The 19654-nt window shown below is 38.8% G+C and overlaps 1 protein-coding gene across 1 annotated transcript in view; it reads left to right on the top strand.

Annotated features, from left to right (window-relative positions):
* Positions 1 to 1131: 1131 nt before the first annotated feature.
* LOC138018428 (polyunsaturated fatty acid 5-lipoxygenase-like) overlaps positions 1132 to 19654 on the top strand; it is a 22655-nt gene continuing 4132 nt past the window's right edge. Inside the window, exons 1-12 of the mRNA XM_068865049.1 lie at positions 1132 to 1186; positions 1762 to 1790; positions 4991 to 5109; positions 5723 to 5827; positions 7262 to 7607; positions 8969 to 9107; positions 10334 to 10440; positions 10748 to 10949; positions 12749 to 12855; positions 13797 to 14051; positions 14676 to 14782; positions 15212 to 15317. Of these exons, the coding sequence (XP_068721150.1) occupies positions 5042 to 5109; positions 5723 to 5827; positions 7262 to 7607; positions 8969 to 9107; positions 10334 to 10440; positions 10748 to 10949; positions 12749 to 12855; positions 13797 to 14051; positions 14676 to 14782; positions 15212 to 15317 (1542 nt within the window). The 5' untranslated portion in view covers positions 1132 to 1186; positions 1762 to 1790; positions 4991 to 5041. The remainder of the gene's footprint in view (positions 1187 to 1761; positions 1791 to 4990; positions 5110 to 5722; positions 5828 to 7261; positions 7608 to 8968; positions 9108 to 10333; positions 10441 to 10747; positions 10950 to 12748; positions 12856 to 13796; positions 14052 to 14675; positions 14783 to 15211; positions 15318 to 19654) is intronic.

The following is a 19654-nucleotide window of genomic DNA, read 5'->3' as shown; positions in this document are numbered from 1 at the left end:
AAGTCTGACCCTATATTTTCCTATTTTTCCCCAATTCCCTCTTACAAGTTTCTAAGAATAACAAAGTCTTTGATTAGTAAACTGTAGGGGCATATATTATTCAAGTCATGGCTTTTGAGTGAGTGGTGCCCAGCTCTGCAATACAAATAATTTATGATAAAGTAGCCCAAAATGAAGTCAACACCTTTTAGCGAATGCTACCAGATTGGTTTGCCCAGAACAACCTACAAGGTTTCGCGTGATACTGAAAAGAGTCAATGGTTCTATCAGCCAACTAGCTCGTAAAAGGAAAAACGCGAATGAAAAAAGTGTTCTCTCTTCTCCAAACCCGAAACTGACAAATTTTCACTCACAGAAATCCCGGAAAAGAGCGGAAAATGTCGAAGGTCTTTAGTTTTTACAAGATTTGTTGATTCTTCAAGGTATTTTCTGGAAAGCCGGGTAAGGGCTTTAATTTTTTGGCCTTTTAAATAAAGTTTAGATCTGATAACTTGATTTTACTTGATGGCACATCTTATGAATCACTGAAAATTGCTAACAATGACTGAGTTGTTATCTTTAATTTGTTTATAATGAGGGTTAACGAGGCAACGAGTGGCATCATCGTTATTTTCCTAATCGTCATTATCATCATTATCAGACAGCAAATTATACATTGAGAATAAACACTAATAACTTTATTGAGTTATCCAAGATGGTGTAAACGTGGCTGGCACTACGATTATTGTATCTTGGCCAGTCATGAATACAGTACTATGCGTTTCTCTCGAAGAGACTTTAAGAAGAATATTTTTCTACCAAGAAACGATGCCTGCCGAGAGACAATTGAAAGCATTGCTCAGAGCGCTTGGCATTGAATGTTCGTGATTTGTGTGCGTCTCTTTAAAAAACCAGAGCCTCTTTAATGTAAATAAATTTTATTCCACGCCACGTTCTTGGGATCACGCAGGGAAAAAGGTTATTTTTGGTCGTGGCTTGTACAGTTCAGTGCTTCTTTTGACATTGAAATCTTAGCTTACCTTATTTTACGCTACATTACTTAATTGAAGGGGTTCTCAGACAATGGACCGTTACCGTTCATGATTATGCATTAAAGGTTGTCTTAATTAGGCTGACTTTTCTGTTTTCTTCAGTCTTACTCTGAGGCGGGAGGAGTGAGTGTTACTTTCAGACTTTGCGTTATTTGGTAAGTTGATAAGCAGATTCAATTTCTTTTTCTTTTTTATCTAAGCCAGCGAAGTCTAAGTGTTTCTATGCTGTTAAATGCTGTTGAGGAAATTGGTTCACCCCACCTTAGCATTGCGTCTGCTAATTAGTAAGCTCAGGTAAATCCTCGCTTGTCTTCAGGAATATACTGCAAATTTTTAAAATCTAAAATTGCCTCGTCATCGCTGTTGATGACGATTACATTTAAAAGTTCCATTTGCAGTCTTGTATCAGTTGGCCTGAGTGACTTGCCGCTTTGATGGAACTTTAGGTGTATCTAATTTTTGATTTGATTTGATTTTGATCCTGCACGCACAACAAAGGGAAACGACAACTACAATGACGCTAATGACTGAGCGTTTACACATGTAGCTGTTACCACCATTACTAGTGCACATTATCGGGCTGGGGCAATAATGTGGACCTTTGTAACGAAGTTGAGAGTATTAGCCCACCAATGAGAATCAGCCAATTTGTTTGTAGCCAAAACATGCCGTCTGGTTGCCAACACACTTGGAGCTACCTTGAAATAAACTCTTTTTTTCTCTTTTTCAGAAAATCAACCCAGAGGGTTACTGAAAAAGGTAAAAGTGAAATTCATGCAGCAATATACTGGTTACCCAATTTGAACATTGATTTCAATATAAATCACTTAAGAATATTAAACCATTAATCACGACATTGATATTGGCTTAAAAAAGTGGCTTTAAAAAGATTGGTTTTTAATTAGACCGTATCCATAAGTGGCGGCTAAGTAATTATTCTTTTGTCTTAATGCTAATCATACTAACTATCATTGTAAACACGAGCAAAATTCAAAAGAATTTTTGTTCCAAATTGAGGCTAGTTAGGGTGATTAGCACAAAGACAACAGAATAATTTCTTGACCGCCATTTATGAATACTGTCTATGAGAAAGAAAACTACGAAATAAATTTCTACTCCCGCGCTAAAACATATTGCACAAGGGCGTAGCTAGGGAGGATGGGGGAGGGAGGGGGAGGGGGGGGGGGTTCCTGGGGTGCCTGTGACCCTCTCTTTGTAAGCCGTTTTTTACTCAAACAACCTACAATATTCAGGTTGCGAAAATGAGAGTACCCTCTGTTTGACACAGTGTGATCCCCCCTTTGAAAAATTCTGGCTACGCCCATGTTGCATGTAGGTTCTTCGAATTCTGATTACCGATCCCGCTGTTTGTGATATTATTTATTGCTCGGATAAATCGTTTATAAGACGCTCTTTAAATTTGTCAAGAATTATCGTGAGGATATACCAGTACAAATGCCCGTAACGCGGAAACACGTGATCTGTCAAAGTAGATGAATATTTATTAATGTTCCACCCATGATTTAAAGACTCGGCGATATATGTGGGTTGAGTTGGTTAGTTCTCTACTCTGCACCGAGAGGTTTTCCTCCTGGTTCTCCGGTTTCTCCTCTCCTCAAAAACCAACATTTGACTTGATTTGCATTAATTGTTGATTTCAGTTTACAGTGTCCCCAATTAGTGCTCGAGCGCTAGGGCGACTAGACACTTAAATAAAGTTCCTTTCCTTTTCTTTTTTTTTTTTTCCGTAGTGAAATTTGCATTTCTACAGATGTGGGCATTGCTGCCCAGTATCCGACCACAGGAACAACAACGCAATTAAACGCAACTTTCGCCGACAAGAGACGTTTTTGTCTCCCTTTACTCTTTCAAAGTATTTTTAATTAGCATTAGAATTGGAGAATATAAATCGACTTACGAGCCGAGCATCGTGGAAAAATTTGAGAAGTCCGTTCTAACTTTTGCTTCCGGAAGTCATGCTGCAAAGTGCGGTGTGAGAGCAACACACGGAAAATAATTCCGCTCGGTAAATCAATGAAGAAAGTTTCAATTGAGTTGTATCACAATAACATTACACTGCACACAGATCAATGTGAAGTATATCATGACTGAAGTTAAGCTTGTATAATGATTTTTGCACAGTAAACAAAAAATTGGTCGTGTACTGGGCACGCTTAGTGAAACATTTGTTGATGATTCTGATCTCCGTTGTTCTAGAAACAATACATTTCAGGAAGAATTGAAAAATGTTCTAACTATTTAAATTCTTTGAGAATACTCACTGCAAATGTCGAAAAGTTCCTTCCAAAACATTATGATTGACGATTCTGATCTCCGTTGTTCTAGAAAGAGTACATTTCAGAAAGAATTGAAGTTGTTCTAACTATTTGAATTCTTTGAGAATACTCACTGCAAATATCAAAAGGATCCTTCCAAAACATTATGATTTACAGACCATTTCTTCAGCAGCGATAGCATGTTTTGATGATTAGTGAAAAGCGTTAATTTCAACCACCTGAACAGAACGGCGCCCTCTGAAAATGATCCTAAAGCTTAAACAACAAAAGCAAGGTGACACACGCTAACACCAACCCGGTGTGGCCATCACATCACGCATGCGTACAACCATTTCACCCGGTCAATTAGCAGCCATGGAGAGCTGTTTTTTTTTTTTTTTTTTGCTTTGTTTCTTTGTTTTTTTCCCCATATATACAATGGGCTGTGTAGAAGAAGCTCTACCCGCCATTACTTTACAAGTTTACGATTTGCAAATAGAGCGTAAAAGATTGACCTCAATGTATGTACAGATGACGTTATTAAGTTTACAATAATTCCCTAAATTAACAAATTACTGAACAGAGTTGAAATGAAGAAATCATTAGTTTCTTTCCGTGCAGAAAACAAAAAAGTTCGTTGGTAAGTGAATCCATTGTTCGGATGGCAGGCGATATGCAAGCACTTTGATAAAAATATATAAGAGCCTACCTATTTTATTTCAGCAACATTTTGCGGGATTTCAATGTATTTTTTTTTTCATTACTCTTTTCTGCTTCGAATACCTTAGCCAGACTTGGTCATCAAGAGCTGTGTTGGGGTGTGGTCATTTCAATGCCTTGATCGCTCACAAATGTGCACCCGGAAATGTTAATTTCTAAGCAATTAGTTTATTTCATGGTTTTAAATTGCTCCATTTCTTGTCTCATAGATGACTGACAAATTTTAGATTTGATCATAATTCTATTACATTGATGGCTCGATTTATTTTAAACTCATGGCTACCTCTGACCTGCTAGCTTTCTTCACAGTTGTGAGACAGGGTTCATGAAATTACTGCTGGGCAGTTGTTGGCTCTAAAGAAATTGTAAATTTTAGTCCCCAGGTTAATGAATGAAGAAACGAATTGCCAAGCTTCGGTATCAGCAGAAAAAAAAAATTGTGTTTAAATGAAATCTGGTAACAAACCAAAAGTTTTAATGAACAATAACACAAATGCAACTATCCGCAAAAGTTTTAGCAAGGGCCTCATTTTTCTTTCGTTAACCCTGTCGTCATGACAGCACCAAAAATTGACAGGTGCATCAACTGAGAATTTCAAACTTCCATATTACCTATCATCCAGTAGTCGGCTCCATGTATATTTAATACGATCCTGCTTACGGCGTGCTTCCGGGGCTCGAAAATAACCGTCACTTGTTAATTTGGACGTTTTCAACCAACCTCTAAAGACACCAATAACAATAGAGAAAGGTACGACTCCTGGTGGACGAACAAAAGAAGCTAATGAGAGATCTTTTGTTTCCGTCCACCATCATGGCGCTGATGACGTCAGGTGAAAACCTCCTACATTTACATAAACCCATGGACCATAAGACTCGAAACCAATACAGTAAAATACCTTACATAAACTGTTACTTAAAAATGGTTTGTTTCCAAGGTTAACAAATCAGTTGTGTCAACAGGTCTACGGACTGACTAGGAAACAAAAGAAGGCTTGAGTGTAGTTCACAGTGATGAACACCAAGGTCGTTCTGGTTGCTTTGACACTCGCTTCAATAGGAGCCCTTGTTACAGCTTCGAAGTAGGCTATATTTTCATGTATTTAGATTAAACTTATCAGTCACCTTTTAGTCGGTTCTTTGGCTTAAAACTTGGAGCAGGGGATCAGTTCAGTTCTAAAGAAACCGCACTGCTCCATCGCTAAGGGAGTGACTACAGCACCATCTGGTTTTATCACCTGACTTGACTATTAAACCAAACTTTCAATAGCTAAATCGCTGATCAATAAAACTGCCTATCCATGGACTGAAAATACGAAATGTTAAAATTGCTTTTCTTCTCCGGACTTATCAAATAACAGTTCTTACCTATGATGTAATTTTGGAGAGTCCTCAGTCCTTCAGTGCTGTATGATTTCTCTTGGTATTTTCTCTTAATATGCTGCATAATTACAATGTTGTTTATTCAATGGAAAATAAAAACTCTTTCAAAAGTGGCATGCATACAAGCAATTTCAACGGCTTTCAGTATGATTTTCCTGTCCAAATGCACAGAACATCGACTGTTATTAACAGAGATTAAATGCCTTTATATCACTTTTTGAGCGCCAGTAAAATTAGCTATTTGAAAATTTGACTCCTCTTTTCAGTTCATTTAAAATGTATCCTCAACAAGGTATATTCACTTATTTCAAGCTTGATGACTCAAAATGCCGCTGAGAAGAAAGAGTTCACGAAGCTTCTGCCAATATTGCGGAATCTCACTGGCATCAGTAAGGAACTTCTGCAAGGAATTGAACTGTAAGTACCATTGTAACAAATTTGGATCATTGAAGAATTGTACTTGCACTGACGATTGCGTCAATCAGTTGTTTAGAACATAACAATGATACAAGTCTCGCAAAGGACCCTGAGTCCGCTAGCTTGATTGCAGGCGGTAATTTGTGTTTTCAAGCGCCAGATTCATTGCAGCTAATGCGGTCCCCATATTAGACGAGTGGAAGATCTGGGACGAGTAACAAGGCGAGGGGAAGGGGGAAGGGGGAGTGGGAGAAGTTTTTTTCGCCCTCCCCTACCCGCTTCCCCCTCGCTTTGTCACTCGTCCCAGTTCCTCCACTATATCGCCAAATATGGCGATCGGATTTACCGGGCTTTCAATCTCTCGAACCTTGCGCTTGAAAACACAAATTACCGCCAGCAAGCAAGCTGCGAATCCGCTCATTACAAGTCTTGGCGATTGCCCTTTAACCAAATCATATACCGGACCCATGAGGTGATATGCCAACTCAAACGTTTAAGTCGTTGCCAATTTTTTCGTGTACGAAGCATTTTCTAAGGCAATGGATTCAGAAATTGTTCCAGAGTTACCTTATGGCTGATATTGCTGTTTACACGGTACTCGTTTAAAGCAAATTTTTCCGCTTTCCTTAAAAGGTAGCCAAACATGGTTCCATAGCAAAGAAAGATGATAAAGAGGCCAACAAACCGATAAAAGGAAGAGAGAACAAAAAAAGAAAGAGGGGAAAAGATGAGGGTCGACATTGACATTGACATTGACACTGACATTGACTCATGCTTCGAGTAGGAATGTGCAATTTCAGCCGTTTCAATGCAAATTAACTTTGTAACAGGCGAAAAATGGACATAAAGCTAAAAAGTACGGTATTTGGTAGTTAAAAGGTTAAGCTGTTTATTAATTAATAAAATGGTTAATTCCATCGATCGGCTAGGTATTGCTGGCATTAATAACCGATCTTTTGTAACCCATGTATGATTTGACCTGAAGAGGTTTGTTTTTTTGGCTTTTGATACAGGCCACGTCAACTGGTTCCCCCCCCCCCCCCCCCCCTTACCCTCCCGGCATAGAAACGTCTGCAAAACTTTCCGACTTTCTAAAACCATACTTCCATATTTTGCAAGATGCGACACTAAACCTTATCATGTTATCAATTTTCTGTAGCTCTTTCTAGCAGCGTCTGTAGAATTTCGCTACCTGGTCAAAATCGAAAGCTGAACTGAAACAACCGTTGCAAAAAAAAAAGTTAAATTGAAAATTATTCACGCCCAAATTAAATACATTGGGTACAGGTATTGAGGCTCAATCAAACCTGTTTTAGGTTCCTTCTAGAATCTAATACAGCTCGATCGAAAAACATTACAAATTTGTTCATTCGCGAAATAGCGCATGAACACTTACATTGCAAATGAAATTAAGCTATTTACTTTGCTTTCAAGATTTATTTTAACCCGTCAATGTGAAGTCTCTCTTCCGCACAAAACGAGTCTGATCTGCAAGGCAAAGAGGATTTTGGAGCGTCTAACCTTGAAGAAGAGATGGAAGTTGACTGACAGCGGATTTGGCTTCATGGTATTGGATAGGACGCCGATTGTGCACGTGTTTAAAACTTTCCTTGATCCGTTCACAAGATTCAATATGGAGGAGTACCTGCAAACCGTCCTTACAAGTGATCTCACCCAGATTGTTTACAACGTCTTGGTTAAAAATGCCAGTGAAATCAGAAAACATTATAACTACAAGATTTTGTCCAAGTATTTCGCGATGGCCTCAAAGCTAGGAGGAGTGAGTATAATTTTCTCTTCTCGACGCCTTTGGTAGCGGGCTTGATTTGAAGTGAAATCATTGTTATGTAATGAACGTTTCTCAAATGACCAAAACGAAAGCAGGATCATTTTTTGCTCAAACCTACTGAGGCACGATTGCTTGAGAAAATGCATTAATTCCATATCTTTTAGTGTACAGGCCGCAGCTTTTTAACAACTAACCGCCCTTATCACGAACAGGTTTATAGTGACAGCATATTTCAGATATCAAAACAAATTGCAAGAATACAGCGTTACTACAGGATCCGCTGTCACCAGAAAGAAAAATATTTATATAACCTACTGAATGTTGTTATGAAATTGTCTTTAACAGAAACTGTCGAAGCTTCGAACTGCCCCGTAACTCCAGTAGCTTCAGTAGAAATAGTGGTTTTTAGAGAGTGTCTGTAGTAATTCGCTTTTGTACTTTGCGCAGTGATTGGTTAGCAAAACTTACGCCACTCTCTCAACCAATGACAAGTGTGAAACCGAAACCAACAATGACTTTCACGCACCCGTTTTCCTGCGTTTGGCGTCGGCTACATGTGTAGGTAAAGTCTGCGTTCGAGCCAAGGAGGCCCATCAGGCCGGCGCTTATCTCCGGTTTCTGTAGCATGAAGCGACTAGGAGTATTTCTACTCCCCCCTGGATGGGATGCTAGTCCATCGCAGGGTTACCCCCAGCATTAAATTCGCCGGTACCCATTTATACACCTGGGTGGAGAGAGGCACCGTGAGAGTAAAGTGTTTTGCCCAAGAACACAACACAATGTCCCCGGCCAGGCCCCGAACCCGGACCACTCGATCCGGAGTCGAGCGCACTAACCATGAGGCCACCGCGCCTCCCACATGTGTACCTCTTACTAACCGAGTTTTTTCCCGTTTGTTTATGGCCCAAGCGCGTGGGCTATAAATCAACGGGGAAAATCGAGGATCCGTAACTTACAGTACGGACCGAGAAAACGAGGTTAGTAAGATATTTATTATATCTCCGAGGTTAATCCGGCGCGCGGGCAAGGAAACTAGTCGAAGTCAACCGGAAGGTTCAAGTGCCACAATTATTACCGTGTCAAAAACTAAATCTTTTTTGGCTGTTTGAAATAGATGCTGCAAGATTCAAACAGTTTTACAAGTTTATATAACAGAAACGACATGAAAAACGTTTATCAAAAGTTCAAATTTAGCGGACCTTGCAGCGGGCCGTACAGCAGGCCGTGCTGTAGAATACGGCCCGCTAATTTAGCCAATCACAGCGCGCGTACTATCTGAGAGCTATAACAAAATTGCTAAACTCGAATTCTGATTGGCTCATTATTCTCTTTGCATCTTTTTTACTTCTCAGGAAGTCGCCCTTCGGCCATCTCAGTACGAGGCCTTCGTTGACGACAAAGATGAATGGATTAGTGACAAGTTCTTCACTCAGCAGCGCTTGGCAGGAGTCAACCCCATGTCACTGATGAGAGTCACTAACAGTTTTGAAGGTAAGCGATGTATCAAAAAGGTGTTAGTACAGTGATCCAATTTTTTCTTATCGTTTCTTTTTGGTTACGTTTTACCGATAACAGACCTTTTGGGTCGTCCTACCCTGATTGATGGCTCTCTGGGGGATCTAACAGTTAAGTGTTGAAAGGAAAACATGAAAAAGTTATCTACCAGAAGTAAGGGTCAAAATAAATTGCCACCTTGAGGCCGGGACACGTCAGAAATTCTGCACAGATCTTTACAACACCCATTTTTTGTTAGCCGATTAGTGGTCCTTTTCTTTGATGCACTGCCAAAACCTAGAATTTCTTTTTTAAACAGACACGTGCTTCTCCTTTTGCAAATCATGAAAGGAACGACGAAGGTCGGGCACGTGTATTCGTGCTCCATGAAGTTTTTAAAATCAATACTCCTACGGTACTACAAAACAAACGGGGGAAACCAGAAACTACAGACATACCAAGCAAAGAAACTAAATTAAAGAAAGTAAAGGAATGTGAAACGTATGAATAATTCTAACAAGATTTACCTAAACGGTGCCCTGACTTCACGACATTAAAAAACCGGCTTCTAAACGACAACTTCCCGATAAAAATGTGATCCAAAAAAAACCACTGTAGTCCGGATTAAATTTATACATGAAACTTGATAAACTATGTAGCATCAATCAGAGACAATAGCACGAAAGACAAAGTTAGCAACAGAACAAACGAAAGTTACAAACAATGATAATTAATCAACAGCTGGACGCAAACACGAAGTGTAGCGAAAAAGAAAAGCTACATTCAAGAAGTTTCACGGTAACAGTCAGTGAGTTAAATGTTTGGAAATTTGGCTGTAAAAATATCTGAATTCAAATTATAAAGTACAGAAGTTGCATTACCATTAATAAGCCAAGTACTAGTAAGCAAATCTAAAGATTTGTCTCTGCTTTTGTCTACTTAAGGGGGTCTTCTTAAACTCTCGAGTTTCTTGAGCCATCTGTTGATGCATAGAACTCCTATTCTGGTTGCGCTCTAATACAAGGAGGCACCGTCGATAATACAAGGATAGCAAATGAACGAAAAACCTTTTTTAGCGTTTGGCTGTATTTCCATAGCTGGATTAATATAAAAGACCTAAAGACGAGTTTTTAGGTCAGTTGCGCTGAAAGAACAAGAAATTCATGTTCTCAGTTTGCACGCATTTCTTTTTTTTTCTTTGTTGTGGTTTAATTTTCACGCAGCTGCAATAGGATTGAATTGGGAAGAGCTTGAGAAACGGTTGAATCCTACGTTTGACTGGGAGGGTGCTGTGCAAACGGCTTTGGGAACTGACGACTCATTGGAAGAGGTTTGTTGCCTTTCGTTAACCATATGTATTTGAGAACTTAGTCAACAACAGTGCCACATTATATCTTACTTCGAATTCTCAGTACAACTTGAACGTACTTAAATATGCAGAACTGATTTCCGTACAAGTAATTCGTAATTAGAGCTATTTACGTTTGTCGTTAAAATGATGAATCACTACAAAAAAATTGCGTGAGAAAAGAAGCCAGCTACTATTAATTTAGCACTAAAATCATTCTAGTGAAATGCTTTTTGCAGTAAAGAAATCATTCCTCAGAATTAGTGTTTTATTTCTTGGTTTATTTTAGGCCATCGATCAGGGTCGTCTCTATGCTCTGCGCTATGAGTTCATGGACCACCTACCCAAAGAGTCGGACCTTACAGATCACGATAATAGACGGGAAATGTGGGGCACCTACTCTCCAATTGCTCTGTTTGCGTCTGCTCAAGATTTCGTCACTAAACGCAATCATCTTGTTCCTGTGGCCATTCAAATGGACTCTACACCAGGTTTATTACATCTTAGTGGTTGATCCAGTTTATTATACCAGTCAGTAGACAAACCGTTGTCCAGTAAAATACTGCTTTTGGCAGCCCACCATTAAATTTGTGTTGTTTTATGGTATAAGAATAGCAATAATAATAATAATAATAATAATAATAATAATAATAATAATAATAATAATAATAATAATAATAATAATAATGAGACGATGATGGTGACAATGACATAAAGTAGGATTATGTCTTGCTTTACATGAGATTATTAGTGATCTCTCTGCAATAGCGATTAAGAGAAAATTCGAAAATTAAACGAAACTTACCTGGAAGTTGAAGTTTGATTGGAATTCTATTCGTCACCAAGCACTGAAGGATTACGTGAGATAGTATTGCGCCTGCGCGAACTCAGTTTTTAAAGTAGTTACCATGTGTGCTGTGGAGAAACGCCCTATTAAGGAAATAAGTAGGGTATAAGTTGGGAGGGAATGTAATCCCTCAGTGCTTGATGAGGAATAGAATTCCAATCAAACTTCAACTTCCAGGTAAGTCTCGTTTAATTTTCGAATTCTTTTCCGTCACCGCACTGAGGGCTCACATGAAACTTCAAAGCACACTGCACACATGCAAAAACAGTCAACACAGAAGCCATAGACGGTAACAACAGTTCATTATCACTTAGTCTACAGACTGCAAAACACTTTCAGCAACTGTTCTTGACATCAATTTCTTTGCTGTAAAACTTAGCAAATGTGGAGACTGCGCCCCACCCAGCTGTAGATAAAATCTGATCTAAAGAGACAAAACTGGCACTTGCTTTGGATGTTGCTACAGTCCTGGTACTGTGTGGCCTGAATACTCCTACATTTCTCCCAGAGCTGCACATAACAACCTTAATCCACCTGCTAATAGTACTTCTAGACACTGGCTTGAAAGGTTTCAAGTAACTAATAAACAATTGCTTATGGAGTGAGTTTCAATTACTTTGGCCCATAAAAAAGGACAGAGACAATCCAGTAAACCAATCAAAACTCGAAGTAAGTGCACTTAGCCGACAAAAAGCGCGGGAAAATGTGCACGCACGATCCAAGATTGGTTTTGGTTTCACTTGTGATTGGTTGAAAAAGTGGCCCGAGAACTTTGAACAAATCACTGAGTGAAGCAATACAAAACCAAAGCAATTTACTAATTACTTCGACACTCAATTGAAAACCGCTCTAATCCCCACGTTTTCACCTTGTACGAGCTAAGTACATCTTGAGAGTACTGACCACGCAAATACGAAGGTCAGCAGCGTGATATGAAGTAAACTGAACTACCATTGGCCTAACGCCTGGTTTTGATTGTTTGAGCGGTTTGCTCAATGCAAACGTAATGGAAGTTTTGGAACTAATCATATCATTAAGATTAAGATAAGTGAATGGTTTGGCCTCTTTGGGCAGACACTAACGATACTAGAATGACAGTTTTTAATGAGGCAGGTCCTACCTTCTTGGTTTCGGCATTCTTTTTCTTTTTTTTCTTTTTTTTTTTTGCGTTTTGTAGGCTCTTTAGAAAGACACTGCTAGAATTCTAGAGTCTAAAACTAAGTATTTTGCTTGATTACGGTTCGTTCAGTAACAAGATATAGCCCCACAAATAACTCTATAAAAACATAGCTCTATAAATTAAAATGTCAGAAAAAGAAACAGATCAGCACATGCACTTTGTTTCTCTGGTTTTTGAATAGATAAGCTTTCAGCGCTTTACTTCTCTCGTACTCTAAATGGTTCCAAAGACAGCCAATTTTATAAGCATTTTTTCCTTTTCAGGCTCGGCCGTGTACACTCCAGAAGATGGCGATAACTGGATGCTAGCCAAACTGAACCTTCAAATCACAGATCTCGGATATGCACAAATTGTGGAGCACCTTGGGAAGGTAAAAGTATTACCTCTCTTTGGAATTATAGCAACTCCACCGCATTTAACTCCGTCCTGGTACTGAGTGAAGATTTAGACTTTTAGAGCGACCGAAATCGTTAAGTGCGAGGGACACGTGCCCTTGGAAGGAAATATAGAACGTAATCATTTAGTAAAATATCCCGGCGCCTGGCGCGGTCGCCGGTTCATTCTTTTCTCGTTTTACGGAGAATTGAGAGTTTTCTGGATGTGAGAAAAAATAAAAGAAATATGCAGAAAAAACCGAGACTTAATTTTGAAGGAAAAATTATCTCGTAAAATAACGTATTGAATAATCATACGAAGAAGAAATTTACATAGATCTTGATATTCGAAGGATTGATCAGGAGGAATAAATTTGCCGTCACATAACGAATGAGGATATTTTTTTCGAAAATTTGCAGATAGCCATTTTTTCATTGCTTCTTTTACCTTTGTTAATTGCGTCTTTCTTAAATCACAACATTTCTTTGGCATCTCTCTAAACACACTGAACTCAGTACCTCTTAAAGTGTTTCTTGCTTTAGATGATACTTCCTCGCGATCAGTATATCGAAGTACTCGTGCTACTCTTGGTTTGGGGCCAGCTCGTTTGGCTTTCCCAATTCGGTGTACCCTTTAAAATCCGATTCGGTCTCGCGGATTGCGAATTTTTAGCTTTTCCTCTGAGAATTAGTGAATAACTTCCCTTGAATTGTTTTGTTGTTTGTGAGAGATTAGAGTAGAGACAGGTGAGGGGAGGGCGGAAAGCTTGAGTTTTAAAAGGGGAGGGAATTGGAGCGGGAGTCAGGACAAAAAGGTACGGGATGGGGGAGATCAATTTACGGGAGGTGGGACGTTTTGATCACCCCATCCCTCACCCTCTGATGGCCGCCCTGTTTCCTCCCACATTTATCATTTACTTCCTTTTCTTTTCTAAAGGTACATTTATTGATGGAGCCATTCTGTGTCTTACTAAAAGGCGCCATGGCGTCCGAGCACCCTATTCACCAAATGCTGAAGTATCACTGCCGCGATGTTACCATCCCGAACTCCGTTGGCACTCCAGCTCTTATTGATCCAGGAAATTATATGGATCAGCTGTTTGCGTTTGGAAGTAAGGGAACTGTGCGACTTCTTAGGGACGCACATAGGATAGCCACGTGGAAAGTCACAGATTTCAGAGGCGAAATAAAGGTGCGTTGTTGAGTAGCCTTTCCATTTGAATTGGCAACAAAGTAAATAACTGAAGTTTTTCCTGATACGTTTTGCACACTTTGAGATCGTGACAGTCAAGTGACACCATTTGCGTTGCTCCTGTTGTCAACATTATGACATTTCACATGTCTATCAAGCTTTCAAACGTTTACGTGTGTTACGATTACTAGTAACTGACCAGAGCAATTTGAGAGCCAAGTTCGCCCCGAAAAACTTTCAACAAAACAAAACAACACGTTTCCACTCGTTTTGAAATTAAAATTCCGAAGTCAACGACATTTTGTACAATTGCCTGGTCCCCTCGTAAAAGTTTAACTGTTTTCAAATTGTCTTAGCCTTAGAATAAAAGCCAACGACAGCTTTTAGAGAAAAGAAAAAAACAATGATTCATACTTTTAGTTATCAGAGCCGCCGGCAGACGCCAAACGTTACTATCCATTAAAAAAAAAACGGGTCACAAATCATCGACAATCACTGAGGCAAAAAACAAGATGCTTTTCATGGAGTCCCTTTCTCGTGATCGAGCTGGCAAAGCGGAAGAACTTTATGTATCTTGTTTTCCGGTCACTTACACAAACCTCTGTGTTGTATTTGTTTCAACAGAGACGCGGACTTGATGACAAGGAGCTCCTCCCATACTTCCCTTACCGAGACGATGGGGAACAAATCTTGGAAGTCATTGAAAACATGGTGAAGGAATACGTCGACTTGTAAGTATGACTAACTTGGAGGGCCAGATACATCATACACGAGAGATCCTGGGAACGAGCCGGGTTGCAGATACATTTGATCAACTACAGAAAGATAAGACCACTCGCTCAACTCTAATAGAAATTACTAGCAGTTGGACAAATCGTCCCGTTAGAAAGCTGAAAGGAGCCCATTAAACAAATCAAGAATGGACTTAAGTTATCGTTAATAAATGTTTCAGATGTTTATATCTCAGGGTTAAGGAGTCTTTTATCGATTTCCTTTCTTATAATGGAAACATTAATCCCATTTACCGCGTTGTTGGTATTTTATCGTAACTTCAGACAAATTTATAAAACGAAAAAGATGTATTTTAATTCTTGCCACTGGAAATCCCCCTGGAAGGCGTGTCAGCCAATGTATTGTATCGCATTTTATTGTTATTTAAGGTATTACTACGATGATGAAGACGTGAAGAATGACAAGGAACTTGAGAACTACCGCAAGGAACTCTCTGCCTTCTGGTCGTTCCCATGGAAAGGCCGCAAAGGAAAGGTGAGTGTATGTGTACCCTTTCGCATTTTCATCGCTATATGGTTAATATTTCCTGTTTGTTTCTTGAGTGAAACTTTTGTGTCCTGGATCTACCCTAGCCCTTAATTAATTTTTGAAGAATAACGACATGAAATTAAAGAAATTAAAAAACCCGCCGAGTGCATTGTTGAGTTATTTAAGCACGAGAGATGTGTCTAGAGAAGCACGAACATAGGCAAGTGCTTCTGGCACCTCTCCGATTGTTAGAAATTTCCAAGTGCTTATTTCTCAACAATGCACGATAGTCCAGGTGGACGCAGTAATGTTTACATCGAAATATTCCTGTGTCAGCGAGAACGTAGTTTATGCCATCAAATGCCACGCATGCCACAAGATCTATATCGGAGAAACTGGTAGACGCTTGGGTGACATATTTAGGCAACATCTATGCTCCACAAGGCTACCAGACTCCGATCTTCCTGTTGGACGCCATTTTGCTTCCCCGAGGCACACTACTCAGGAAATTCGTTTCGTTTTGTTTTTATAATCACGTATACACGTATGCTTCAATTTAACTGCTGCTAGCGCTGCTGCCTTGGTTCAACAAACTAGCCCTTAACGCTTGCAGTGTACTGGCCACTTTAGCAACAATTAGGAGAAGGAGGATTAAAGCATGCGATAGAACACTTCTCAAGCTGAAGACAATGCTTATAAAACTCTATCCAATTACAGTTTTTCTCTCTACACGAGAAACACGCTTAACACAAACATTTCTGTGGGATTTTCTCTACATTTGGAAACTTAAAATTCGACGTCGTTTTCTCCAGTCTTATTTCAGCGTTTGATTAAGATAATAAATATAGCGATGATCTTTCCAGCGAGATTCTATTTCTTACAAAAGGATGGTTCCAAGTTTCGCATCAATTTTGTCGTCAATCCCAGGCCCTACTTGTTTGTGAGTTGGCGCATTTGAGAGGTAAAATTGAATAAAATTCTTTTTACGAGACGTTCATTCTTATAACACGCGATCGTACTAGCTGGGTAATTTTTATATCAAAAAAATCCCCTCTAGAAAATAAAAGAAAGTCCTTTTCTCGAGTTGGTGCTAAATGGTTTGACGAGATACCTATCAGCTTCAGAGGGTTACAAAAGTCTTGAAGCAAAAATTCTTAGTATCCTCTTAGATATTTTAAAAAGGGCGACGTTTTGACGTTGAGCTAACGTCATTATCAAATCAAAACGATAGTGATGGGAAATGTATAAATACCAAGTTAAAACAATGAAACAATCACATAGGGAAGTGTTGGAATGTTCTTTCAAGCAAAAGGTTTCGCTACTCTACGATTCCCTATGTGATTGTTTTATTGTTTTTACTTAGTATTTATACATACCTCTGACCTTTTAAGTGCCGCTTCAATTGATGATACTTCCAAGTTTGTGCGTGTTGATGACAAGCGACCCAAATCCCGTGGCCGTCCACCGAAACACTTCCATCCGCTTCTCCAGAAAGAGAAAAATGCCTGCCTAAGAACATCGCGGATTCGCTTTGCCAAAAATGTTTCAGACTCGTCCATCTTTACGGCCTTCCTAACACCCACAAATTAAGATAATCTCAGTATAAGGCCTATTTTATCAGCAACTGGTACTTACAATTATGAACTGGCCAAATGGTTGGAGAAAAACTAACTGAAACCACTGTCTATGAACGATTACACGATTACTGATGCCATTTGGTTCTCTGAAGAAATTGCAACTTACCTATCGACGACGATGACATATTGGTCTCTTACGATGTCACAGTCCTTTTTACTAACGTACTGACGTACTGTTAATTGAGACTATCAACATCTTAGTTGACAAATGGCCTTTAGCCCTTTAATGGCTTATGTCTTCCTGTGTCACCTTGAAGACAAACTTAACCACCATGGTGTGACGCCTACACACTATACATGAGGTATGTTCATAACACCCTGGCCAGAATATATGCCCATCACCGATGCTGCAGTTGATTTTCTTTCTATCTTATAAGAGCCTCCACCCCAGCCTGTCGTTTACTTACTATGGAGTTTCCAGTTGATAACAGGATACCTTCCATCGGAATGGAAATAATTAAGAACGGAACTAAGATTGAAACACAAGTGTATAGAAAGCAGACAAACACTAGCTTGTTGCATTTCCAAAGCCGCACGGATAAACGCTACAAAGGCTTGCTCAAACCAATGATTCATCGTGCGCATGCCCTAGCTTCCACAACTGAAGCTTTCAATCACGAATGCACTAAACTACGCTCCATCTTTGCCCGATTTGACTATCCTATCACAATGATAAACTCCACCATTAACAAATTTATTCAGAACATTTCATCGAGTGGAAGAGAAACACAAGTGGAAGACAACAGCGTTCTGTGAGTAATTCTCCCTTTCAAGGACCAAACGTCAGCTGACGCGGTGAGAAGACAAATGCGTGATCTCAGTGATAAGATTGGTACTACTTTGCAACCGGTATTTATCAGCAAGAAATTGCTGCAAGATCTCAAGCCGAAAGAAATGCGTGATCTTAGTGATAAGATTGGTACTACTTTGCAACCGGTATTTATCAGCAAGAAATTGCTGCAAGATCTCAAGCCGAAAGAAATCAAGCCTCCAATCGTAAATCAACAATTCGTTGTATAGTCGTGTGAGCTGTGTGACACAGATTATGTTGGCAGCGAATTGTTGAACATAAAAACTCGGTGATTGGAAAACATTTCGTGGAAGCCCATAGGGACACAATCCTCCTCAGAGAAAGCCAGTTTCGCATACTCCGAAAGAGTCAAGGAAAATTTGATTGCCTCGAGATGCTTTTCATCAAGGAACGTGATCCAAGTTTAAACTCAAATTGACTCCATCCGTGCGAAACTTGTTGCTGGAAAGAACATTCCAACAATTCGATTCCCTATGTTTTTGTTTTATTGTTTTTCCTTAGTATGTATACATTTTCCCATCACTATCGTTTTGGCTTGATAATGATATTAGCTCAAGGTCGAAACGTCGTCGTTTTTAAAAACTTTTCATACGTTTTTTTTTTTAATACTTTATCGCAGTTTTTATCGCCAAATGCTTTAAAAAATCGCTTCTTTTTCGAATAATAATGATAATGATAATGATGATGATAATAATGACAATAATAATAATGTAATGTGTAATTTATTATTATTATTTATTATTATTATTATTATTTATTATTATTATTGCTATTAATATTATTATTATTTACTGCATTACATTACTAAAACTACATACTACTTACTCTATTAACAATACTAATACTACCTACGACTCGGTAATTATACTATTCACAATTTTAACATTACTTACAACAGAGTGCTGACCTTATCGCAATCTAATCACTACTTAAAACATGGTATTAACACTGTTTACAATGCAATATTTGCGCGGTTTACAATACTAATACTAATATAAATTACGGGACGCATAAAATACAATAAAGTTACTTGTACAGGCAAGACATGCAATGTAATTACTAACTACAGGAACTGACTTACTGACTAACTAAAGGTATCCAGAAATTTACTCAAGCGAGAAATTTGGCCCACGTTTTGACAAAAGCAGAGGAATTATTCGTCATGATTGCAATATACTTTTCTATGTCCATTTTATCATGTACAAGTAGGATGAAATCCGCAAACTGAGGTCTTTATCGTCTAAGGCATTAGTATAAAGAAAGTATTTTCCAATTATTAAGATTGAGTGATTAAGGGTTAAACAAGATGACCAGTCGTCAAGCACTCCATGTATTATTTCATCTTTAGAAAGACTATATTTCTTTTCTGGAGAAATCGAATTAAACCAGGTAGTAAACTCAGACCAGAACGATTTCGCAACATAACACGAAAAGAGTAGATGAGAGATCGTTTGTTCAACATTAATTGATACAATATGGGCTGTAAGGGTGAGGTTTTTTCTTCATTTTGTGTAAAATGTTATTTGTATATAGTATATTATGTATTATTTTGTACTGAAAAATGGATAGTTTCACTTCTTTCGTTACACGAAATTTCGTTACACGAAATGGCAAAGAGTAAACTCTTTGTCGCTTTTGTGCATCAAAAGCGCACTCTATTAATCTTTTTTTCTGCAGTAGGTGGACACTGCAGTCAGCTAATCAGAGTATTGTACACTGTCGTGAGCTTATCGATCGCTAGTTGAGTGCTTGTGATGACATGTTGATGGGCGTCTCTTTTTAGGCTTTTATTCCGCTGCTCGTCTCTTTTTATGCGTTTTTTTTTTCTACTGATCAGGTATAGCCGACAGCAAGCTACGGTAGTGCAGAAAATTACACTTAATTTTAAATTTTTG

Source organism: Montipora capricornis, chromosome 10, assembly GCF_036669925.1.
Source record: "Montipora capricornis isolate CH-2021 chromosome 10, ASM3666992v2, whole genome shotgun sequence".
Classification (NCBI taxonomy): Eukaryota; Metazoa; Cnidaria; class Anthozoa; order Scleractinia; family Acroporidae; genus Montipora; species Montipora capricornis.
Note: the sequence above shows the minus strand (reverse complement) of the source record. Positions and strands in the feature narration are given on the sequence as shown.